We start from the raw sequence: 25,472 nt of genomic DNA, 5'->3' as shown, positions 1-25,472 counted from the left end.
TGCCTGTGTCTTTTATACTGTGCTGTCTACAGAGCTGTGTAAGGGCTCATATTTTTGTACAGTGATCTGTAGTTTTATCAATATCAGCAATTGTTTTTACACTATGGACCCAGTTATGAGATTGCCATAAAATTACATGTAGACTTATACACAGGACTGTATTTAGGATTTCTGCTGCCCTAGGTACTTGCCCCTTTTTTGAACCGCCGCCTGGTTCCTTCCTTCTAAAATATTCACAACCATCTTACAGATTATCCTTGAACCTTCTATCCCTGCCTTTGCTTCTCCTTACTGCTGGTGGCACTTCTCCTAAACCTGAGTGTCCTCACTAAACCTCATCTGTGAGAGGATCAGGCATAAGCCTAGGGTGGTTTCTTCTGATCATAAATAAAGTCTTGAGTTGATGTAATTGTATTTGTGCTAATATAGTGCATTGACCCTGAGTGTATTTCATGTGTCATGCCAACAGACTGGTGCACTCAAGGGATTCTTAGGAGACTTTGCACAGACGTCTAGATGATTAAGCTTTCTATATGTCAATAAGCCATCAGGCAAAGCAACACTATAGAGTTTACCATTTAATTAGAGGACTATTGTTTGCCTTTTTTTGTAGCTATTGCTTACTGACAGAAGAAATTTAATAAAGGGTATAGGAGTTAGAACTCACACCTCTTTGGCAGTAGTGGATTATAATAGGGGTGTTCCGGGTGGCAGCCCGGGGCCCTGAGCTCCTGGGGGGCCCATGACCACCCAAAAAACTTATACTTTCAATGGTGTACTGTCTCCTGGCTACACTTCTGCCATGATTTGCAAAAAATCTGTTTTTTTATGGCAATTTTGCACAAATCAGGACATCATGACATTATCTATCCTGTACTATGAACACCAGGCTAGTGCCGCCATAGTTACAGTGGGGTGGGGGGGGGGGGGGCCCAGGCTTGGTGAACAGCCTGGGGCCTATGGTAAAGTTAATCCGCCCCTGCTCTATGGATGGACCCACATCCAGAGAAATCATTAGAAGTTGGCACTACTCCTAGCAAGATCCTGATGGTGTGAACAATGACCAATAAATGTAGTGCAGCTGATATAATCAGATGGTGCTTTGATGAACAAAAATAAGTCTGTTTAAGTATAGTTATTGCAGAGAACGTAGAGAATACGGCAACACTCGGTAAAGAAATCTTATTTTATTCAATGCAAGCCACGATCATACAGCATAGGAACAACAGCCGTTGTGGACCTCACCCCTGGTACCACAAAGCCTCTGTCTTGGTGTCATGTTGGCTTGATCTTGGTCTTTCAAGCCACACTTCCAGGCCCTTACCACCACCTGCCACTTCCACCTCAAAACACTTCTAGAATTTGCTCCTTTCTTAACTTTGATTGAACTAAAGTACTGGTACATGTCCTCATTATCTCCCGCTCTGATCACAGCATTCTACTCTGTGTCTTCTGCTTCTCTGCCAATCTTTTCACTGGCTACCCATTGCCCAACAAATTTAGTTTTAACTGTCAACTAGGGCATACAAGGATGTTCATAGCTCAGCTACGATCATATTGCACCCAAGAATAGCTGCTGACTTAAATGAGTTGTCATTCCACCCCACCCCCCAACACACAGACACACACACACATCTCAGAAGGAAGGGAGAAGTTGCACTGTAGATTTCTGCACCCATTTTGTAAATTATAGTTAACATGCAGGACTGAGGGCCAAACCTCAATCTGATGAGACTTACCCAATTTTATAAAAGTAGCCTAAGTAATACAAACGTTAAAAAGTTGCAAAATGGGGTTTGTGAGAAAAATTAAAACTTGTGCACCCAAATGATAGATTCCCCCATTGTGTTTGTGTGACATCAGGCATGTTGGATCTGCTGGGGGATAAGCCACAGAGGGGGCAGCAGCTTATCTACCGCTTTTCTATTTAAAAAAATAAAACTTGCATGCACTGCATAGAGAAGTATGCTGCATGATGGGGAGGTTTCCTAAAGAAGTGATCTACTACATTTTTATGGAAAACTTACATGGACACTGTCAATGAAAAGAAAAAAACGTCACAGTGACATAGTGTCCTCTATTTGCTCTGTGTCACGTATACAGGCCAGAATCGTAATGTAAGGGTCCTATTACACAGCCAAATGTTAAGAAGCAAGTGAGCACAGACCTGTCAGGTCAGCGCTCATTTGCTACTCGTTCCCTACTCGCTGCTGGTGCTATTACATGCACCGACAGTAAGCGGGGGAGGGGGCTGCCTGTACGATGTTAAGATCCATAATAGATAGCAGTAGTCTGCTGCCGCCGCTCCAATTGCACATAGCGGTGGGCAGCAGACTTTCTTTCAACGTGTTATTTATTACACCAATCGCTTGGTGTAATAGGGCCTTAAGTCTATAGGACTATTGTGGTCTCATAGACACAGAGCCGTGAGAGGAGTGTGGCTACTAGCTTCTTTCCCCACTTGACCTGGTCATCGACTAGATTCCTAGGGCATGTAAAGAAGAGGTTTCCCACGCTGATCCTTAAGGCAGCCAAGTATGGTGTTATGGTTAAGTATGGTGTTATACATTAATGCATTTTTATTTACTTACTGTGTTATCAAGCAGTATCCAGGCAGGAAGGTGAAAAGATCACACAAAAATCATCAATGGAAATCAAATTTATTAACCATTGAAGGCCTGGATTAAGAGTCACACACAAAATTAAAGTAGAAAAACACACTATGTAAACAGAGTAATTTCCTTAAAACAAGTCAAAATGTGTCTCAGTATTTTGTGTGGCCTCCATGTGCCTGTATGACTTCCTACAATGCCTGGGCATTCTCCTGATGAGGTGGAGAATAGTTTCCTGAGGGAACTCCTCCCAGACCTGGACTAAAGCATTTGCCAACTCCTGGACAGTCTGTGGTGGATGGAGCGAGACATGATGTCCCAGATGTGCGCAATCAGATTCAAGTCTGGGGAACAGCGGGCCAGTCCATTGCCTCAATGCCTTTATCTTGCAGGAACTGCTGACACACCCCAGCCACATGAGGTCTAGCATTGTCCTGCATTAGGAGGAACCCAGAGCCAACTGCACCAGCATATGGTCTCATCTCGGTACCTGATGGCAGTCAGGCTACCTCTGGTGAGCACATAAAGGGCTGTGTGGCCCTCCAAAGAAATGCCACCCCACACCAGGGCCGTTTTAATACATTGGTGGGCCCAGTGCACAGCCCTCAAGAGTGGGCCCCCCCTTCCCTTTCGGCACATTGTATAATGTACTGAATTTGCCCCCACACTGTATCAGGAGCCCCAATATATACAGTAGTTACCTTATAACACTATTTCCACCATACAGTGATTATATATTACATAAAAACTGCACTAAACAAAACAGAAAGATATCACCAATGATACCATTACATAAAACCGCCACATCATGACCCCTAACACTACAATCCTATAACAGAGTGCAGTTACATCCAGTGACTCACCGGGGGCGTCTTCTCCGATCAGAGTCTGTCACCTTTTCTTTTTCTCTCCATCCAGCCTGGGCCACCTTGAAGTCTTCTCCTGGCTGTGAATCTTCTCTCCAGAATCTGCCAGACAAATATTTTAGGCTCCAACACATACAGTAGTTAGGTCCCTTGTACCTCTATACAGTAGTTACACCCCTCTGTACTCCTACATAGTTACACCCCTCTGTGCCTCCATAGTTTTAAGGTGTCCCTGTAGTATATAGCCCCTCATGTGCTCCTCCAGTTATATACAGCCCTCCTGTGCGCTCCCCCATTAGTATATAGCCCCCCTGTGCACTCTCCCCAGTAGTATATAGCCCCCCCTGTGCTCTCCCACAATAGTATATAGCTCCCCTGTGCTCCCCCATAGTATATAGCCCCCTGTGCTCCCCCATAGTATATAGCCCCCTGTGCTCCCCCATAGTATATAGCCCCCTGTGCTCCCCCATAGTATATAGCTCCCCTGTGCTCCCCAGTAGTATATAGCCCCCTGTGCTCCCCAGTAGTATATAGCTCCCCTGTGCTCCCCAGTAATATATAGCTCCCCTGTGCTCCCCCATAGTATATAGCTTCCCTGTGCTCCCCATAGTATATAGACCCCTGTGCTCCCCAGTAGTATATAGTCCCCTGTGCTCCCCCATAGTATATAGCTCCCCTGTGCTCCCCCATAGTATATAGCTCCCCTGTGCTCCCCCATAGTATATAGCCCCCTGTCCTCCCCCATAGTATATAGCCCCCTGTGCTCCCCCATAGTATATAGCTCCCCTGTGCTCCCCCATAGTATATAGCCCCCTGTCCTCCCCCATAGTATATAGCCCCCTGTCCTCCCCCATAGTATATAGCTCCCTGTGCTCCCCCATAGTATATAGCCCCCTGTTCTCCCCCATAGTATATAGCCCCCTGTGCTCCCCCATAGTATATAGCTTCCCTGTGCTCCCCATAGTATATAGACCCCTGTGCTCCCCAGTAGTATATAGCCCCCTGTGCTCCCCAGTAGTATATAGCTCCCCTGTGCTCCCCAGTAGTATATAGCTCCCCTGTGCTCCCCCATAGTATATAGCTTCCCTGTGCTCCCCAGTAGTATATAGCCCCCTGTGCTCCCCAGTACTATATAGCCCCCTGTCCTCCCCCATAGTATATAGCCCCCTGTCCTCCCCCATAGTATATAGCCCCCTGTGCCCCCCATAGTATATAGAACCCTGTGCCCCCCCCCATAGTATATAGCCCCCTGTGCCCCCCCCCATAGTATATAGCCCCCGTTCTCCCCCATAGTATATAGCCCCCGTTCTCCCCCATAGTATATAGCCCCCTCTGCCCCCCATAGTATATAGCCCCCTGTGCTCCCCAATAGTATATAGCTCCTCCTCCCATATAACATTGAAAAAAACAAACACTGTTACTCACCTGGGTCCACGCGTTCCTCTTCTCTTCCCTCTTGTGGCCGCACTTCCTGCAGTCACAAGAGGCTGCACTCCCCTTACCCTCGCGCCGACGCTCCAGTGACGTCGGGCGCTAGAGGGAGAGCGCGGCCTCTTGTGACCGCAGGAAGTGCGGCCACAAGAGTGAGTGACTGACAGGGAGGGAGCCAATGGCTCTCTCTCTGTCAGTGTCGCTGCTGCTGCAGCGCTGACGCGCCGCAGCAGCAGCGGGCGGGCGGGGGCAGCGGCGGACGGGGGGGCCCTGCAGGGGGCGCCATGGAGGGGTAAGTAGATTACCCATCCATGGCGCTCCCCCCTGACAGGCTGGTGGCCGGAGCCCTGTGCGACCGCATTGGTCGCACATAGCAACGGCCGGCCTGCTCGGGGGGGGCCCCTTTAACCAGTGGGCCCGGTGCACGTGCACCATGTGCCCTCTGGTTAAAGCGGCCCTGCCCCACACCATTCCTGACCCACTGAAGCACGTTGCAGGCAGCAGATCACTCTCCACAGCGTCTCCAGACTCTGTCACGTCTGGCACATGTGCTCAGTGTGAAACTGCTTTAAAGGGGTTATCCAGTGCTACAAAAACATGGCCACTAGAGATGAGCGAACCTGGAGCATGCTCGAGTCGATCCGAACCCGAACTTTCGGCATTTGATTAGCGGTGGCTGCTGAACTTGGATAAAGCCCTAAGGCTATGTGGAAATCATGTATATAGTCATTGGCTGTATCCATGTTTTCCAGACAACCTTAGAGCTTTATCCAACTTCAGCAGCCCCCGCTAATCAAATACCGAACAACTCCAGCTCGAACCCGAACCCGGTTCGCTCATCTCTAATGGCCACTTTCCCCCTACTGTTGGCTCCAGTTTGGGTGGGGTTTTGAAACTCATTTCGATTGAAGTAAATGGAGCTTAATTGCAAACTGCACCTGAACTGAAGACAACAGTAGGGGGAAAAGTGGCCATGTTATTGTAGCGCTGGATAACCCCTTTAATCTTTGAAGAGCAGAGGGTGCCAGTGGCGAATTTGCCAATCCTAGTGTTCTCTGGCAAATGCCAAGCATCCTGCGCGGTGTTGGGCTGTGAACACAACCCCCATCTGTGGATATCATACCATCCTCATGGAGTCGGTTTCTGTCTGTGCAGACACATGCACATTTGTGGCCTGCTGAAGGTCATTTTGCACAGCTCTGGCAGTGATTCTCCTGTTCCTCCTTGCACAAATTTAGAGGTAGCGGTCCTGCTGCTGGGTTGTTGCCCTCCTACAGCCTCCTCCCCATCTCCTGGTGGACTGGCCTGTCTTCTGGTAGCGCTTCCAGCCTCTGGACACTATGCTGGCAGAAACCGCAAACCTTGTCACAGCTCACATTGATGTGCCATCCTGGATAAGCTGCACTACCTGAGCCACTAGTGTGGGTTGTAGAGTCCATCTCATGCTACCATGAGTGTGGAAGCACGACCAACATTTAAACACAGGTGGTCCCCTGCAGACCACTCCTTTATTGAGTGTTTCTTGCTAATTGCATGTGAAAATAATTGTCAATCAGTGTTGCTTCCTAAGTGGACAGTTTAATTTACAGAAGTTTGATGTACTTGGGAGTTATATTGTGTTGTATGTGTTCCCTTAATTTTTTTGAGCCTGCTAGATGCCTGCATATATGATTCTTTATACACCTGTTTAATCATTCCTATCCAACTCACATCATTTCACTACATCTTACATAACTGTACAATGCCTTTGGGCTGCCAAGTTGCAACAATATTTGCTTTTTAGGAGATGTTTTGGAACATCTCCTGAACCAACGCTATAAAGAGACTGTTTTATTCCCAGAAGCTACATCCTGGATTTAGTACCAGGAATTTAATTGCTATTAACCCTTCATGGCATTTTATGTACAGGTACATAGAGGTCAAATGTTGGGTCTAGGTATATTAAGCAGACTCAGGAGTCCATATCCAGAAGTTGTCTGCTATTTACCCAGTTTTGATTGGTCCAATGTTCAGACTAGGGATGAGCTTCGTTCCTATCTGTATTCCGCTCAATGGCTGCAGGGCTTTGAAGTGTGCTCCGCTCCTCCCCAGGTGCTGGGAAAAGATGGATCCGTTTCCCAGGACAGGGTCCATCTTTTTTCCAGCACCTGGGGAGGAGCGGCACAGAACGGAGCACACTTTAAAGGCCCGCGGCCCGATGAGCAGAATACAGATAGGAACGATGCTAAGTGCTTTTTCTCCCAATCGGTACAGGTCTCCCTTCTCATTCTAGCAATTGGCGGGGTATAAACACCCAGATCTTGACCAATCAAAACGTTTTACATGTATCTATTACATGTCAAGAGTTATATTTAAATGATTGTGGCACGGTCATGAAAAAACATTTGACATGTTAGAATGATTCTTGTCTGAATGTTCAGACTGCAATCGATCAGTAGAACATGCCAGGAGAAGTCACTGTGCTGATCCTTTACTCCTGGCTCAGTATCATTTTCCAACCACCTAGACCTGGTTGGCCGCATAGGTCACAGACACCCAGGTCGGATAACGCAGAGACGGGGAGACAATGCAGCGCGCAAACTTCTCCTGGCTCATTCACCTGATCGGTTGCAGTCTGAACACACAGAGCATGACAGATCAAAACTTTTAACACTTGCCTTTTAAACAGAGTAAAAAGGATTTTTTTCAGCTGTTGTTTCTACCATTTTCTCTGCTGTTAAAGTAATATCTGTTTAATTTATAGATCATGTAATATAACCAAACCCACTAAATGGATCAACAGAGAGCTATAAATACAACTTGTAGATCAGGGGTGTCAAACTCAGGTCCTCCAAAAGCTGTAGCTTTGGCTGTCCAGGCGTGATGGAAATTGTAGTTTTGTAACAGCTGGGAGGCCTAGGTTTGACACCTGTGCTGTAGATACTGCAGTCTTCTAGGTTCTGACAATTGAAATCTTAAAATTTAGGCAACAGCCAAAATGGATTTTTTTTTCCACAGAAGTTAAATACTATAGTGTATTACAAATTAAAGGGGTTTTGCCAATTTAGGGTGCCTTCACACACCGAATCCGAAGCGGATTTCATGCTGCGGATTCACAGTGAAATCCGCTGCGGATCCAGTGTCAGTGCATCCCTATGAGAATACATACTCGCAGCGGTATTGACATCCCGCTGCGTGTATGTAAGTGAACCCCCGGTGGACGGAGCATACATCACCTCCTCCCCGCTCCAGCTTGCTTTGAGGGTTCTCGGCAGGACGTCCCCGCTGAGCCAATCAGTGGCTGCGGCGGGGCAGCGTACTGATTGGCTGAGCAGGATGAGCAGAGGCCAGGAGCCCCCGAAGCAAGCAGGAGCGGAGAGGAGGTGGTGTATGCTTTGGCCGCCGGGGGGTTAACCTACATACACGCAGCGGGATGTCAATCCCACTTTGAGTATGTATTCTCATAGGGATGCACTGACACTGGATCCGCAGCGGATTTTGCTGAGAATCCGCAGTGGATCCGGTGTGTGTGAAAGCACCCTAAAACTTACTTATCCCATATTCACAGGATAGGGGACAAGTAAGTATTAGGGTGCATTCACACGTACAGGATCTGCAGCAGATTTGATGGTGCAGATTTGATGCTGTGTTCAGTTATTTAGATCAAATCTGCTGCGGATCCACAGCAGAAAATCCGCTGCGGTACGGTGTGTGTGAAGCTACTCTCAATCAGAAAACCCTTTTAAGCCTATGTTCACACAGTATTTTTCAACCAAAATCAGGAGTGGATTGAAAACACAGAAAGACTATGTTCACACACTGTTGAAATTTAATGGCAAATAATTGCCGTTATTTTAAAATAATGGCTGTTGTTTTGAAATAACAACCGCTATTTGCCATAAATGACGGCCATCCACTAAATTTTAACTGTGTGTGAACATAGCCTGTGTGTTTTCAATCCACTCCTGGTTTTGGTTGCAAAACACTGACCAAAATACTGATCAGAAATACTGTGTGGGAACAAAGTCTAAGGCAGTATCATACCTTTTTGCTCTGATTTCCAACTAAAAAAAAATAGCCTCTAATAGCCTACATTGACTTTCTCACCATTCTTGATCAAATAAAACTCATTGTGTAAATATTCCCTTCAATATATTTGACATGTGACTAAAAGTTTACCCTCATATCAACACACATTCATTTTCATAACTTTGCAAATATATTACTTTAATTATAATGATCCTATATTGCAGCCTGTAGCATAGCCAAGAGCAAAATTCACAGTTTTGCAGACTTCGGAGCTACAATCTCCCAATAGCACAAAGCTCAATCTAATGATTTGCATTCTGGGTCTTTATAGAACACTTACATGGATACCTTACCATGCAGGGGGGGGGAGGGGGGGGGGGGGTCATTAATTTAAAAAGAAATGTGTTTTTTTTTAATTCTGTACCACTATACACACTACTTTGACTAAAAATGCTTACCAGTCTCTACAGCCCAACAGACTTACAATAGTTTATACCAGAAATTGGCATATTTTATACCTGAAGTTTACTCCAGCTCATAATTTGCATAGATTTCAATAATACGGACATCCACATTTGTTTTCATCTGACTTCAGAGCAGTTTCCATTAAGATTGGCATATAAAAGAACAATCTTAATGAATTCCCCCATGGTCTTATGTATTTTGGTTGTAAAAAAATTGAGGACAAATTTATCAAGGTCCTGCAACATTTTTTTTTTTTTTTGGGCAACAATGTGCAACTTTTTGAAGCATAACACCATTAATGCCACTTTTGAAATGCACCTGAAGGAAAGGGATTTTTTTTTTCAGATGTAGCAGCTGAAGGCAAATCTATGAATTGATTCTATGAAGGCAAATCTATGATCTGATTACAGTTCAGTTCAAATCAATCGTCCACTCAGGTCGCAAGAACGATTTAAAAATACTGCTATCAGCCACACATCTCTTATTGTGCAACCAATAATGATAAATTTTTAGTGCCATGCAAAAGATGCGATCAGCCGAAGAACGGGCACTTTCTCAAGATTGTCTTTTATTACTTCCATAAAACGTCCATGTTCTATGCAATATTTAATGCAAATTTTCAGCTGTCTCACTTCCTACTGCTTCTCAGCAGCAAAGCATTAAATAACTTTTTTTTTCTTTACAAGTCACAATTATAGGATTTCTAATAAAGAATGTCAGGAAAAAATGCCAGAACACACTTATTTATATATGCATTTTTCTATCCATTTTTTTTCCTCCTATTAATGTCTATGGGGACATAGCTAATGAGCCAATTTAGGGAAATAAAGCATTGTAGATATGGCATTTTATATTTTACTAGTGTCGACCACCTAACATCTGGATGCCGATTTTTTGTCAGGAAAAAAAACGCCATGTATCACCCATGGTGTTTTTTTTTTTTTTTTTTCTAATTGCTTAAGCAGCTGTGTTATTACAAGTAATATGAGGGCTCACAATCTTTGGTGTACTGGTGCAGTGGAGAAGGAAATTCTGAAGAACTATGGCGCTTCATGGCTAGTATCCAGCTGTCATGAAATAAGCAGCTGAAAATATACTATCCCACTGTCCTTGCACATTGCCAGTGTTTCCATACCTGCTTCCATCAACCAAATGGCTACTGCTGCCAGCTGCAGTGATTCCCACTGTCTCCACAGTCCTACAAAGGCAGGGTTCACACCTTATTTTAGCATAAGGCAGGAATGCAGCTGTAATTACACTCATCTGTAATTGGCTTTAGTGTGCAAATGCTTTATTTGCATTGTAATTTGAGTTCGTATTTAGGGAAATCACCTTCAAGGCTAACCAAGGTCCATTTATGTCCAGTTCTGTAAAGCCTTGAGACAAGTGCAAGAAGGAGGAGACTGAAATGAAAAGATTTTTTCTTTCCCTGATAACTTCTTAATCTCTGCAAGGACTCTCGGCAATCAGAACCTTTTGTTATTAAAGAAGATTTATTTGTAGCTACAGAGCTCTGAACAATTCAAGTTAGAACTCTCTGCATTTATAGCACATAGAACTGAATATATAGCACAACTTACATGGGTGGTACATGGTGCTTAACCAATCCATTGTAATGTCCAGATAAGACATTAATCATTAAATTGTGTGTTTGTATCAGTTTAGCTAGTGGTCATCACTATTTTATTTATTACCGTCACACAGTTATTTGTCCAGAGGGGTCAGTATGCCTTGGGTTGGTATGACCCGTTTCACATGTATTTGCTTCTGGTTAATTAATAACATGCAGTTATCAGATTACCTTGAAGTTATCAGATTACCAATTCCTGCTACAATACCTTCACATACAATAAAATAAACACAAAGAGACTATAATGCTGTCCTAAAGTGTTTATTGTGATACTAACTGTATCAGCAAACCAAATTAACACTACAAACAATCTAAAGTAAAAAGTGCTACAACAAGAGATTGTTGGGATCATACTAAAATAATATGAAAATATTCATTCATTGACCCTCTGGGACTTATTGGATGAAAGTATTCTTTACATTCTGTGGCTCAAGTTGTGAACTACCCACAATTTCCATATGTCTTAAGGGTGCGTTCACACCTACCGGATCCGCAGCTCATTTTCAAGCAGCGAGTTTTCAGCGAAATCAGCTGCGGATCCTGTACTGTGAAGCTCAATGGGTCCCATACAGGAAGCGGATCAGCTGCCTGCATGGTACCCGGCCCCTTTAACCCCTGCGCCGGCTGCACGCCCGATCGCCGCCCCGACCCCCCCCTCGCAGCCCCCAGGATCTGCAGCTGATTTCGCTGCAAACTCTCAGCATGAAAATCAGCTGCGGATCCGGTAGGTGTGAACGCACCCTAAAGGGGTTATCCTATTATCAAAGGTTATCCCCTATCCTACGGATGTGAGATAGCGTTTAATGAGAAAACCCCTTTACCCTTGCAACTTTCTGATGGTTAGATGGGTAAAGAATTAAAAGGGTTGTCCAGGCTTGAAAAATATGACTGCTTCTACTTCTACAACATGAGGACAGGGGTGGCACTGTTTATGTCAGAAAGTTGCTGGGATATTTCTAATTCTGGATAACCCCTTAAAAAAAAACATTTCTGGAAAATGCTCCCCTACAAAACAAGCACATATATGTTATGTCACAAGTTTTTTTTTTTTTTACGAGGCAGATTTCTAAACAAACCCAGGTAAGGTTTGGGAGGTAAAAACTTTTCTAGCACAGCACTGGCCTGAACCTAAGATTCAGCTAACACCCACTATCACCAGTGGCAGTTAGACAGTCCACAGCTGTAACAACCAGTCTAGCATCAGCCCTGGCCATTTAAAAGGAATGTACTGCCTAGACCTGTTTTTACTTATTAGTGCCAGATACTGGAACATGTACTTTTCTATGCTGTTTCTATATTTTTATTTTTTTATTTGTAGTACATTTTGGGGGCTGCCATTTTGCCTGATCTGTTTGTAACAACATTTGGTGACATGCTTTACAGCAAGCCTCATGGACATAGACACAATGAATATCTCCAGACCCTATTGTTTGTATTGGAAACACTTGTCAGCATGCTCTGTAACTGCTGCAACATGAAGAAAGTTCATTTCACATGGAAGGGAAAGCAGAGATGCTTTTATTTTTGCTGTCTACTGGTGTCACCCTTTGCTGTAAAGCTTCACAGATCTCTATTCTATCATTGCTTTAAGGTATTTGTTTTAACAGCAGCGCTAAGCCCTTGTGGTATATTAATAATAAAAGAAAACAACATATAATTAAAACAGCAAGCATCAGAGAGTTCTAGCCGTAAGGTTGGCTCCTGGCCTCTAAAGGAATAAAGCAATATCTCTCCCAATGTGTTTACTTTTGTAGTATAATCTTGCTATAATTTATTTTTTATTTCACTTATGTATAAAAAATTAACTCCTTCCATCACTGATGAGGCTGATTCTTAGTCAGAACCTCCTTCACCTTTTCAAGGATAGTGCCGACCTCTGCCATAGCTCCAAGTCCTAAAGGAAACAAAAAGTATAATAAATATCACTGAATAAAGAATTTTAACCCATGTTAAAGTGGTATTCCCATCTCAGCTAATATAGATAGATAGATAGATAGATAGATAGATAGACACATACACACTAACCAAACCACTTCTTTTAGAGCAGAGTGGTGGTCTATAACCTAGACAAAGAGTTGGTTGGTTCTCAAAATTTTTAGTTACTTCAGCTGTGGCTAAGTTTACCGTGAGGGTAGCTTCACACGTACAGGCTCCGCAGTGGATTTCACGCTGCAAGTTTGCAGGGAAATCCGCTGTGGATCCTGTACCGTGAAGCTGAATGGGTCCCATACACGCAGTGGATCCGCTGTCTGTATGGGACCTGGCCCTTTCAACTCCCCCCCCGACTGGCTGATGGGGAGCGAGGGGAGCCGGGAGCGTCACACACAGCCGCGGCACTGAGAAGGTAATGTATGCTCGGGGCTGGGGCTGTGGGCGGGGGGTTAAAGGAGCCGGGTCCCATACACGCAGCGTGTATGGGACCCATTCCGCTTCACAGTACAGGATCCGCAGCAGATTTCGCTGCAAACTTGCAGCGTGAAATCCGCTGCGGATCAGTACGTGTGACGCTACCCTGAGAATAAAACCTCAATCAAATATGTGTATTGCACCTGTACAAAATGGATCCTTCTGATACCTACTGAACTAGAATTATACCACAATAGATATAAGTGGGGTTAAAGGTTCAGTTCAATAGATATATGTAGTGTTATTTCCAGAATAATAGACTGTTGAACCAGGTACAAAACCTGTCATCATTATTATATTAAAGTTCCATTCATTCCATAGAAACATCTCTGGCAGCCACTCATATCCTGTCTACTCAAGTTCAGACCATCTGTTATTTGCCAAAGCCATCCCCATTTGCTGAATATTGAGTATAAAGAGTCAAAAACACATAATAACATAAAGGTATTGTACAGCATGTATGATATATAGGAGATATATATATATCCTAACATAATAACTCCTAACATTCCTGGTAAGATGCAGGAATGCAAGAACTGCAATAATTTAAGCGATATATATTTATTTTCATATTTTCAAGCATCTCTGGTCGACATCTTACAGTAACATCTTTGATAATCATATACATGCTCCTAAGCACACACCGACCTTTATCACCACACATGAGTGCTTTTTCAACGCATTCAATCTCTAAATAGCCAAAACTGCGAAGACGTTGAATCTGTTCTGCTGTGATGGGATGATCCCACATGGCTGTGTTCATAGCTGGACAGAACAGCAGTGGCTTTTGTAATTCCCATGCACGAACTATACAGGTCTGCAAAATAAAACATGCATAAAGTAGAAAAGTTAAAGGGGTATTTCACAAAAAAATAATGTTTCATATGTTGCTGCCCATAGGAATAACCTAACAAACTGCATATTTTTACCTTTCAGCAATCCCCTGGTGTCCTCCTACATAATCTTCTGGTGCCTGGCTGAATGTGACAGCCGCCCTATTACTGGCTGAGATAGGACAGCGCCACGGCCAGTGATTGCCTAAGCTGGCTGCAACCCCAAGACGAGTCTGTCTCGGAAGTGGAGAGTGATCACTCAGTTGGGGATCTGAAGAAAACATAAGAGGACATGCGGAAAGGTAAGAATGTGCAGTTTGTTATGGTATCCCCATGGGCAGCAACATATGAAAGGTAATTTTTGAGCATAACCTTTTAAGCATACAGACATTTCGGTTTATTTAACAGCTGACACCACTGCTCTACTGTGACCAAGAGGGTCTGTCATGAGAATTTCTCATTTACTTTAATAGCATTTACAGGTCTCAAAGTCAGAAAGTGAAGAAGCACAGCACTAGGCGGAATGCCTCAATCTGTCCGCTTTTGCAATTGCTGACAGTCCCAGAGTACAGATCTCATACACATCTTCTGGGACCGATTTAAATGATGCAACTATGCTAACAGATTATAGGAAAATTCCGTATATAAACCGGTCATAGAGCTTGGCTTCTCATGTCTGCTGCTAGTGCATGCATCCCCCAATTGTACTGCTTCCTCTGCCCATTCTGTGTCACTGTATTCAAGGCTTATGGGTGTTTATGTAGAAGCTGATAGCTGTTAAATATACAACCACTCCAAGTCATTATTTATAGCACTTTCATGTCAACATACCTATGGTCACCTGTTGGCCTCTGTAGACCTGGTCTCTGGCAATCCTGTGTTGTGACTGCTGCAGCTATTTTTACAATCCCAATAAAGTATGTAGTTGTTTAAACTAGGAAACCTCAAAGGGCTTTACGACCTATACAGAGACAATAGGCACTTACTTATAGGCAGATCATGTTTCAAGCATGCATGCCACCTGGTGGTGTATCAATGCTACTGAAAGTCTGTACAAGGGTTTTCCTCTAAACATATAACTTTTATTTCACTAATTAAAAACAAAAACATGTTTCCCTAATGTAGCTTTATTTTCTGAATGTAGATTTTTGTCAGTGGCATACTATGAAGTCATGCGGTTCAGGGAAGAAACAGAGTGCTGCACCTCACACCTATGGCTGATACTAGTGCCCCTAGGCTAAATAAAAAACACATCAGAATTTTGTGTATGAATTGATCAAGCCATACTGCCCCATGTACCATCGTGCAGGTATCTGATACACATGGGTCCCTACACTAAGTCCACACCGTGCCAGTCAGTGGCTACCAACCTATGAAGCTATGAACCTATGGTATGAAGTCATACCATGCTTTCCCAAACCCTCTTACTGCATGGGCCCCAAAGCAGTCACGTGGCCTGCCTTCATGGTAGCTACACCACTGTTGAAGAGCAAGGGCAGAGATAATAACGCCATTACATGTAAATGACTCGGAACTCTTCACATAAGTCTGATGCGACACAAGGATGTAAAGAGTAATTTATGCTTCTGAGAACTAAAGAACTCTGGGGTATTGATTTTTCACAATAACAAGGTTTGAGGAACTCCTTATCTGGCCATACTCTCAAGCTAGCTAATATCATTCAAAACAATCTATATGTTAAGGTTAAATATTTATATTGACCTCTTTCTATGGAGAGAAGCCAAGAACCCAGGTAAAGAATGGTTTTTTAATTATATCTAGAGGTGGAACCTGCAGTGTTCCCACTCGTTACTTATACGTCATGGACACAGATAAGACATTGTATCATGATTATAAGCCTGGAGAAAATGGCCCAAGTTTTATTATGGTAATCACATTTTATAGACAGATAAAATATAGGGTGGTAACAAATGCTAATAAGGCATAGATGAGGCGGTGCAAGTGATTTAGATATTCAGTCATGTGCAATGGCATCTATATTAGTATTCATTATTATTCAAAAAGGTCAAAAAGGTTAGAACAATACATTCTTTGCAATGATACTTTCACATTTTTCCCACTGTAACAGACAGGCAACTTTCCTCTGAGAATGGCCTTGAACGCTGATAAACATGTCTCTGAGGGAAATAGTTCTTGAGACAAAACATTCTTTCTAGTGTCATATCAGAAGTTTTCCAAGGTAAGAAATGGTCCAACAATACGTTAACCCTATCAGGGACTCTCTAATGTGCTGGAGCTTCTGAGCAAGAGGCCTATATATATGTGTAGTCATATAGGTACGGTGCAGGTAGGTAAAATCGCATATCCTGGCCTTATCACTATATTATAGCAAATGAATGTATGTAATATTAAAGGGGAACTCCAGCGTGGGGGCACTTTTGCGCTGGGACTGGGGACGAGGTGGCCGAGGGAAAAGACGGATCCCGCCTCCTTCACTGTGGCTGAGCGGACCTGAGACGTCACGTCTCGGGCCCGCGTCAGACACCCGGAAGCGGCCGGGAACCGGGCACCGGAGCGCTGCGATGCGGGACCCGCTGCTGGAACCGGGGAGGTGAGTGGACGTCTTTTCCCTCGGCCACCTCGTCCCCCGGTCCCAGCGCAAAAGTGCCCCCACGCTGGAGTACCCCTTTAAGTACTGTGTGTCAAAAAGGCATATGTATTATGAGGGTGATATATTTATTGACAAACCATAAAAAGGGTATGTGTAAGATGTCAAGCACAATGGCCTCTTCATCAGGAAAGCAAACAAATAAGATAAGATAAGCTATAGCAATAAAACGGAGATTATTGCTCCAGATGGAAGGGCAACAGAGGTGAAGACACAGGAATGCAGGAATCTGGAGTCAGTCTGCTGTGAACTACATCTATGTAATGGACTATAAATCCAGGTATAAGGGTAGCTCAATGACTGGAATTTTGTCACATTGAATCACATTTTATCATAATGAATTCTCAGATTTTTCTCTACATCATTGTTTAAGTATTGAGACTCTCTTTTTCGGTGAACTAAGCTATTTAAAAATAGAATGGAGGGCTTTCAGAGGACTGTACAGTCTTACACTAGCCAACTATGATCACATTTCCATTGGTAACAATAGCCAGCTAGTGAGGATGAGAAGAAGATCAAAGATAAAATTTTATCCTTTGTTACATAGAAGAAACATAGAAGATTGTCAGCAGAAAAAGACCACTGGGTCCATCTAGTCTGCCCTTTTAGTATTTCCCTTATTATCTTAGGATAGATATATGTTTATCCCAAGTAGGTGTGCATTCAGTTATTGTAGATTTACCTACCACATCTGCTGGAAGTTTGTTCCAGGCATCTAATGCTCTTTTGTTTATAATGTTATCATACTAATTTTTAAAAAGGTTGTCCACTTTTCAGAAGTTAGTTACTTTGGATCTGACTGCAGAAAAGAAATCAATTAGCAATCGCCAATGACATAGTACAGAGCTACACCAAGTCATGTAGAGTGTGAACTGCTGGTCCCCTCTGGTGTATAAGACCTCCTTACCCCACCCAAAAATGATGTCCAAATACCCTAATACAGTATTTTATAATGCAATAACAATGACATAAAACAGGAATGAATCTCATGAGATGACAGCAATGAGAGAAATGCAAATGAAGGCAGACAGTCCATTGGGGAAGAATCTACTAAGACATCTTTGCTATCTTCTAGTCCCATGTAAAAAATGTCTAGTGCAAATCAAATCTCACCACCAGATTGTCACAAATCCCACATGAAATTTTCCCCAAAGTGTTAGCATCTAGAGGAGCTAGAATCATAAGATCTGCCCAGCGGCGTAGCTCGATGTGCAGCACAGGATCGGATCGGCGGTTCCACATCTGAGGACAAACAATGAAAACAGTAAGCGACACACAGGTCTAGGTACAGCAATCTGCATATAGCTGCTGAAGCTAACACACTTTTCTTTGTGGTTTCTTGCAGATTAAAGAATTGTTTTTAAAAACAACATACGGCACTTAATTTGGTAAATGCTAATTTGCTGCTATAGGAGTATAGAAGGGGAAGCTGCAGCATTGTTCCTAGCATCCAGCCGACCCCCTCCCTCTGCTTTATTCTAAAAAGCAATGGATTACGTTTCCATTTTTATCACTGATTTCCTGTTTACAATAAAGGACATCCTGCAGAGCCTACAAGCAAAGAGCAATGAAATAAAGATTACTGATCTGAAGAGTACTGTCCCTGGGAACGGGAGATCAGGGGAGGGCGAAGAACGAGTGTAAACTGATCAAGTCTGAGGAATTATTCATACCAGAAAATAGTGCAGAAACACAGTGTATGTCTCTCTTATTATACTATAATGCAGATGTTACATGCTCATGGTGGTGTTTTTAAACAATTATGGTTATCGCATTTACTTTATAAAAACTTCATATTTGGTCCCAGGGACAGCCTAGCCATAATACAGTTAGTGGCAGGAAGTTCAGAAAAATAATCTTTGAAAATGATGTGTAACCATCCAATTACACGGCCAACTGTTACTGCAAGGCTGCATTCACACATCACACTGACCTACGGACAGTGAATGCATGTGATGTATTGTTTCCCTGCCCGGCATGACGTGTCAATATCATGATGGCAGCAGGGAAACTCTTTGAATTGCTGCGGCACCGTAGTGACAGAGCCGCGCGTCGAGAATGGCTTATTGCCTTCATTAGAACTGTGCATAGGCAATAATGATGCTCTTCATACACACAGCAAGGATGGAACTTACCATCACATCCCCAGTGCAGAATGTTTGTCAGGATGTGTAAAGGATCTTAAGAGATAGAGACTGGACAGTTTTATAAACTTAAATTGGCAGCTAACCTGACATTATAATAATAGTGTGTAATCCCACCTCACCTCACCTTCCATTCATCATCATCACTATATATTGGTACAGGTATGTCCTGTATGTTGTAGAAATGTTTTGCTCTCTCTGTGGTCACAACCTGCACCTCCACCTGTAAGAAGAGAGAATGATATTTAGCAGCACTTCTAGTGGGTAATGGTGCAATCAACAACATTTAAATATTCTACTTTTTTGTACATAGGTTATATGACTTTAATAAAAGCTCTCGGAGACAAACAACAAGGTCGCTATGCCTAATGAATGGTTAAATGATGATCCATCACGCAAAATCTGGTCAAAGAGGTGGGGCATTAGTGTGCTAAACATATTTCAAGATAGAGGGGAAGATAAGGAACTGGTAATAAGGCTTCTTTTCTTAGCTAAATTATTGATAAAGGGAAAACCTGGTGAATAGGATCAAAGTTTATGAACAGATATGAAAGCAGTAGTAAAGTGGAAAGAACAATTGAACTTATGGGGTTTATGGGAGATTGAAATAGATAAGCCGCCATGTTACCGCTAATTTAATATACTTTTTTTTTTTTTACTATACCACATTTTTGTTAAGGATATAATTTTTTTTCTCTCCACACTTAGGGTAGAGGGTGGTTTATTTATGATTAAAGGGTTTTTGTTGTAAATGATAGCTAATTTATGGGTTTTATATGGTATTTACTGATAATTTAAAAATAAAAGGATATAATAAAAAAACAACAACTTACTTGTCCCTTATCCACATGATATGGGACAAGTAAAAGATTGCGGGGGGTTTGACCTCTGTAGATCAGCCCCAGGCTCCTTTGTTTTAAATAGAGCCGCAGGTCAGCTTGTGACCCGTGGTTCTATTTATTCTCTATGGAGCCACCGTAAAGAGCAGAGTACAGCCTTTCAAAATTCTTTTAATCAGTGTGAAGCAGAGAACATGCTGCATTCAGGAGGTAAATGTTTGGATACTAGGAAAAAAGGTATGCCAAGGTATTACACCTGGTAAGCTTATTGAGTTGAATTGATCACTATCACTAGTGACATTTGATTCATTTCTTGATTTAATTTTAGTTTGTGAAACTTAAAAAGTGTGGTCTGCTGCATTTTTAAAGGGGAAATCTGGATAAGAAAGATTTATCCCTGTTCAATCTCCACCCATAAACTTAGCTTGTTCTGTTATATAAATTGGGTGGTTTGTCTGCAGCACATCCTGACTCACACCCTGAAGCTGCTGAAAATATTCACTTCCTTGTCCACTTTGTCTCGATTCTTCTGTCCTCCCCTCCCTTCTGAGACAGAGGTCACATGATCTCTGCCTTTTCTGTTCCCCGGCAAGGTGTAGCACCTTATCTGTAACCCTACCCACCATTGACATCACACAGTGATTACCTGGCCAAGAGTGGGGAAACAACAGCCTCTCCTGAGTAGTATAGGGTAAAGGAGACAGCTGTTTCATCTGTCTTTCTCTATTCTATCTATGTAGAGGAAAAGATAGATGGACAGATAGGAAGATAGACAGATACTGTGTTTAAGCCTAATTTACATGTCTGCAAAATTTATACCCCATTGGTTCCTATGTGCCTATTCACACATCAGCAAATTTTGCAGATCAGTGTCTCAAAAAAAAAAAAAAGGACATAGTGTGGGTCGTATTTGAAACACAGAACACCAATTGAAGTGTATGGTAAATGCATTTTTACTGATGTTTTGGCTTTTACCTCTTAACTTGCAAAAAATATGGTCCACATAAATATACTGATGTGTAAACGAAGCCTTACTGTGCAAAGCAGAAGTGGATCCAGTCAGTGGTGGGCAGGCACTATAAGACAGGGCGGATACCTGGCAGTTGGCTCTGGGGCGCAATGCATGTTGGGAGATGTAGTTACCTTGCCGGGTGCCTCAATGTAAAACTGGGATCATTTGTAAATGACTGTATCTGGGGCTAGGAGCAGTGTACTGTATTGTGTCATCATGGCTCAGAGTTATTAGTGTAAAAAAACACTGGTGTAATTTGCCCACAGCAACCAATAACAGTTTAGCTTTCATGTCTTAGCCTTTGGTAAAATGGAAAATGAGCTGGGATTGGTGCCTAGGGCAAATTACACTGGTTTCTGTTTAAGGGTGCGTTCACACGTACAGGATCTGCAGCAGATTTGAATTTGCAGATTCAAAGCAAATCAAATCTGTGCCATCAAATCTGCTGCAGATCCTGTACATGTGAACCCACCCTAACACGGATTAATAATTCGGGGCCTATTGAGTACACTGTATCTACATCATGGCATTATTACCATTATTATTATTTTCTTTCCAGTCAAGGGATGTGAAAGCTTACTGTCCACAGTGGCCTTTTCTGTGCGCTATATCCATGTTATTGTATATTCTGGTCAAGGAATTATCACTGTTTGTACAATTCCTGTGCAGTAACGTCACTGTATGGGTTATGCTGGTATTGAGACATATCTGTGTGCATTATCCCACTCACCACTGTGCATATTATCTCGCTGTTGTGACATCACTGTGTCATCCCGGTGTTGATTACCCCATATATCACTGTGTATATTATCCCTGTAGTGTGACATCACTGTGTCATGATGGAATAGCATCACATTCCAAGTTTTGTTACGCTCTTAAGCATCTGCATATGAACAAGAGGATATTGACAGTAACTAGTATCTTAAAAATGATGAAGAACTGAAACACAAAGGGGTGATTTTACTAAGACCAGTGTTTCCCATGCTGTTTGTTGGTAAAAATTTGTAAAAAAAATAAACAAAAAAAAAAACTTTCAGTATAAGGAGCTACTGGAAGCCCCATAGACTTCCATTATAATTCCGTAGACTACTACTTATAGCAGTTTAGATCAGCGATGAGATGGGCATATCATGCGCTGCTGAGCACATCTTCATTCTAGAGATCAGTGGGTGTCTTGGTACCCGGACCAATACAAACTTCTGATATTTCGCTATGACATGTCAGAAGTTTGTATAAATGATAGTTACACTTTAATTCCTCCAAAGATATAGTAGAAAGATTCTGAAGTTTTCATTTGTATAGTAAGCACAATTTAATAATATAGACCTAGTAAACCTCATGTCTCTTCTAACCAGACCTAAAGCTCTCTCGGCACAGGTTTATAGCCTCTGAACAAGAATTTTAGCAATTTAGTAGAAATACTAATTATAGGACAACCTCTTTATTTATTTAAAGCCATCAACATATTATATACTGTGCACCATTTTATTTCCAATATGCAAAGAGTAAAAGCATAATGGTAGCACAGACAGTAATATTACCCGTGTAAATGTAGCACAAACACCTTAGTAATAGAGGTTTCACCTACTCCAGGTATCTGTAGAAGGCCAGACACTAGAAGGGGCAGCTTCAGAGCCGCCACACTGCCTGTAACACCAACAAGTACATGGACGGCACAGGGCGAGGAGGAAGTCACAGAATCCGGAGAGTCAGCCCCAGAATCATCCATTGCTTAGAACCTGTACAAAACATCATAAACATAGTAAAAATGCATCTTTACAAGGTCACAAAACATATATATATATATATATATATATATATATATATATATATATATATATTGAATTCTGAGCAATAATAATTACAATCATTATTGGCTTATGAGTTCACTGCATCATCCAAAGATGTAAGAAGATGCCGGTTATAGCTGCAGCCAGGATACACCTGACAGTTACAGGACAGTATCACCCAAAGCTGGAAACCTGAACTGAGGTGTGGAGAGGCGTGTCAAGATTTTATCTTCACAGGTTTCCTGCCCTGCGGTGGGAGGTCCTCTCCAGGGGTGCTGTCATTGGGCGTCAGGGTAAATAACTAATTTCATTTATTTCAGTCAACACCTGTAAATTACATGAGAAGAATTGTCCATGATGGCTGACAGCATACTCTTGTATTCAGAGAATGTGATCAGCCATGTGCAGTGCAGGGACACAACGGTGTACAGTCTATGGATATGTGTCAATTCTTAGGGCAGAGAGTGGAATTGAGTGAATTTTTTTTTAAATAGCCAGACTTCCCCTTTAAGGGTGCGTGCACACTACGGAATTCCGGCGTATGACCCGTGGCGGATTCCGTCGCTCGCACCCTGCGGCGTGCATCTCCGCCCGAGCCATAGACACTATTCTATGCACAGGCGGAATGAGTAATCTGCCCCTGCATAAATTAGTGTCTATTGCACAGGCGGAAATGTGCACCGCCGCGTGCGGGGACGAGCGATGGAATACACCGCGGGTCATACGCCGGAATTCCGTAGTGTGTACGCACCCTAAGGCTGGGCTGACATCTTCCAAACACCATTTCCTGTGGTAAGCTCCAGCAGTCCAGCATACACTAATAGTGCTGGGCACCTGCTACAGGCCGCAGCCCACCCCCAGCTCCAGTGCAGGAGCACACACTGTCTTACATCCCATAGCTCCCTAGCTGCTACAAAACTACAACTCCCATCATGCCCTGACAGCCAGGCTGAAGTTTTGCAGCAGCCGGAGAGCCACAGGTTGGGAAACACTGTGATAGCTTCCGTGTAACATAGCGGCAGGTCTATGGGAATCATTACCATATAGCACCGGACAACTCCTATGATTTATTTCTATGGGAAACCTATCCATGTCACATATACATAGAGATGTATACAGGCTCACTGGGTAATCTGGCCGCCCCCATAACATGGCACACACTACTCACTAGAGCCAGTAAGCTGGTGGGGTCATTGCACTGCCCGTACCTGTCAGCACATCCCTGCAACTTCATACATAAACTAAGCCTGAGGAGCCCTGCGCCGTCCACCGCCCGTCCACAGCCGGGACTCACACAGAGTAAGGATAGCTTCCGTTACCATGTATCAATGTGCAGCGGGACGTGACAATGAAGCCATTACAGCTCATCTACACTAATCCCCTCTAATCTCTCCCTGACGTTCCGGACCAATCAGCGCACTACCAGAGTGCACCGCGACCACGTGACCTGGTGACTTCCGGCCTCAGGATGAGACAGACTACATGTCCCAAAATCCTTTGCTCTCGGTTTCCGGCGTTTTGCTGCTGCAGAGATTCTTCTCTTGTTAGTGACACCAGTCTGATGGATTCTCTGTCGCTGAAGCCCTTACATTGTACCTGTGTGAAACAGACGGGCTGGCACCCGGGTATACATGAGGTCCCCTTTATCAGTAGTCTACAGGCACTACAGGAAGCCATGATAGGGCTCATAGCGCGATAGTGCTGTATGATCCCTGTACTAAACTGCAGGCCTCTGATTTTTCACTGACGTCCACACCACTTTATTAAACTGTAATTGTATGGCTCCAAGACTGCCTGTTTTAAAAAAATAAAAAAAAGATAAGTTTCTGAGCTCCCGGCATCATATTGCTACATGATACGGGCGCTCTGTTCCGTAGCACATCATCCGTATTTACAGACCGTGCATGCAACATAGTCTAGCTGGATCTGGATGCTCTGTCACTTAAAACAAATTTACCATATGAATACTTATATTGGGTTTTCCATACAACCCTATCAGGTCTGACTGTGCCTGTTTTGTTTTTTTGCAGCCTGGTTCTCGATATTCTCACTGTTTTATACATATGCTAATGTGGTCTGCTGGTGTGTCCGCTCCTAGTACAACCCCAGCCTGATGACAGAGCTGGTAGGCAAGGTGAGATAACACAGAAGCCAGGGCTGTGGGCACACAGAGGGCACGGGTACCAAGGTGCGGACATACCAGTGCACTAAAGGTGCTGGGCCCACTTCCAGTGCACCACAAGACCATATTAGCATATGTATAAAACAGCGAGAATATCAGGAACTGGGCTGCGGATTAAAAAAAGAACTAGACAGGCAGAATTGTTGCTGATAGGGTTGTATGGGAAACTTAATATACGTAACAATGTGGTACATTTGCTTTAAGATTTCACAGTATTCAAAACAGAAGTACATTACAGAACTTACTGTCATTCTGTTTTTGTGTCACTCTGTGCCCAAAGACAGCAATAGGTGGAAATTCATACCCATGGGCATAGGTACTCTTTCTCTAAAAAGCCCCCACAGCTGAGTACCTTAGGGTCTAGGTAGGGCCCTGAAGTAGCCCTCAGTCCACTCTCTTCCTAAAGCTGTTGTGGATGGTACTCAATCAGTACCAGACTGTTGTCTATCTGCTCCAAATTAGGTATGCCTATATAAATATATGCGTATGAAGAACCACTATGATGCCATGTCAAGGTAGAACTCGTTTATTATAAGCGTTACAGAAGGTTATATAGCAGCAAGAAGTCAGAACAAAGAGGGGAGTTATATAGATAAGATGCCAAGCTATTATTTGCCATGGACAG

At 43.1% G+C, this 25,472-nt stretch overlaps 1 protein-coding gene across 6 annotated transcripts; it reads right to left on the bottom strand.

Annotated features, from left to right (window-relative positions):
• Positions 1 to 11,257: 11,257 nt before the first annotated feature.
• On the bottom strand, positions 11,258 to 24,107 carry PPCDC (phosphopantothenoylcysteine decarboxylase). 6 transcript variants are annotated; one of them, XM_069981694.1, is made up of 7 exons: positions 23,874 to 24,102; positions 22,741 to 22,992; positions 22,464 to 22,614; positions 19,152 to 19,247; positions 17,994 to 18,122; positions 14,067 to 14,235; positions 11,258 to 12,906 (listed from the first exon to the last, which is right to left on the bottom strand). In XM_069981694.1, exons 3-7 carry the CDS (start codon positions 22,602 to 22,604, stop codon positions 12,827 to 12,829), a joined length of 615 nt encoding a protein of 204 aa, XP_069837795.1. In that variant the 5' UTR covers positions 22,605 to 22,614; positions 22,741 to 22,992; positions 23,874 to 24,102; the 3' UTR covers positions 11,258 to 12,826. The 6 variants fall into 6 exon arrangements, with proteins under 6 accessions (XP_069837795.1, XP_069837799.1, XP_069837805.1 ...); XM_069981698.1 differs by lacking the exon at positions 22,741 to 22,992 and having other exon boundaries at positions 23,834 to 24,102; XM_069981704.1 differs by lacking the exon at positions 22,741 to 22,992 and having other exon boundaries at positions 23,960 to 24,102.
• Between the last annotated feature and the right edge of the window lie 1,365 nt (positions 24,108 to 25,472).

The sequence above is a fragment of the Dendropsophus ebraccatus genome, chromosome 1 (genome assembly GCF_027789765.1).
Source record: "Dendropsophus ebraccatus isolate aDenEbr1 chromosome 1, aDenEbr1.pat, whole genome shotgun sequence".
Taxonomy (NCBI): domain Eukaryota; kingdom Metazoa; phylum Chordata; class Amphibia; order Anura; family Hylidae; genus Dendropsophus; species Dendropsophus ebraccatus.
This window is presented reverse-complemented; position numbering and strand designations above follow the sequence as displayed.

Bases quoted from the DNA above. Each gene is read 5' to 3' on its own strand.
- PPCDC (XM_069981698.1), bottom strand. From the start codon at position 22,604: ATGGATGATTCTGGGGCTGACTCTCCGGATTCTGTGACTTCCTCCTCG. The intron at 18,123-19,151 runs GTGAGGTGAGGT...GTTTGTCCTCAG, and splicing joins GTGATGATGATGAATGGAAG to ATGTGGAACCGCCGATCCGA. The intron at 12,907-14,066 runs GTCGGTGTGTGC...TGTTTCCTTTAG, and splicing joins ACTCATGTGTGGTGATAAAG to GACTTGGAGCTATGGCAGAG.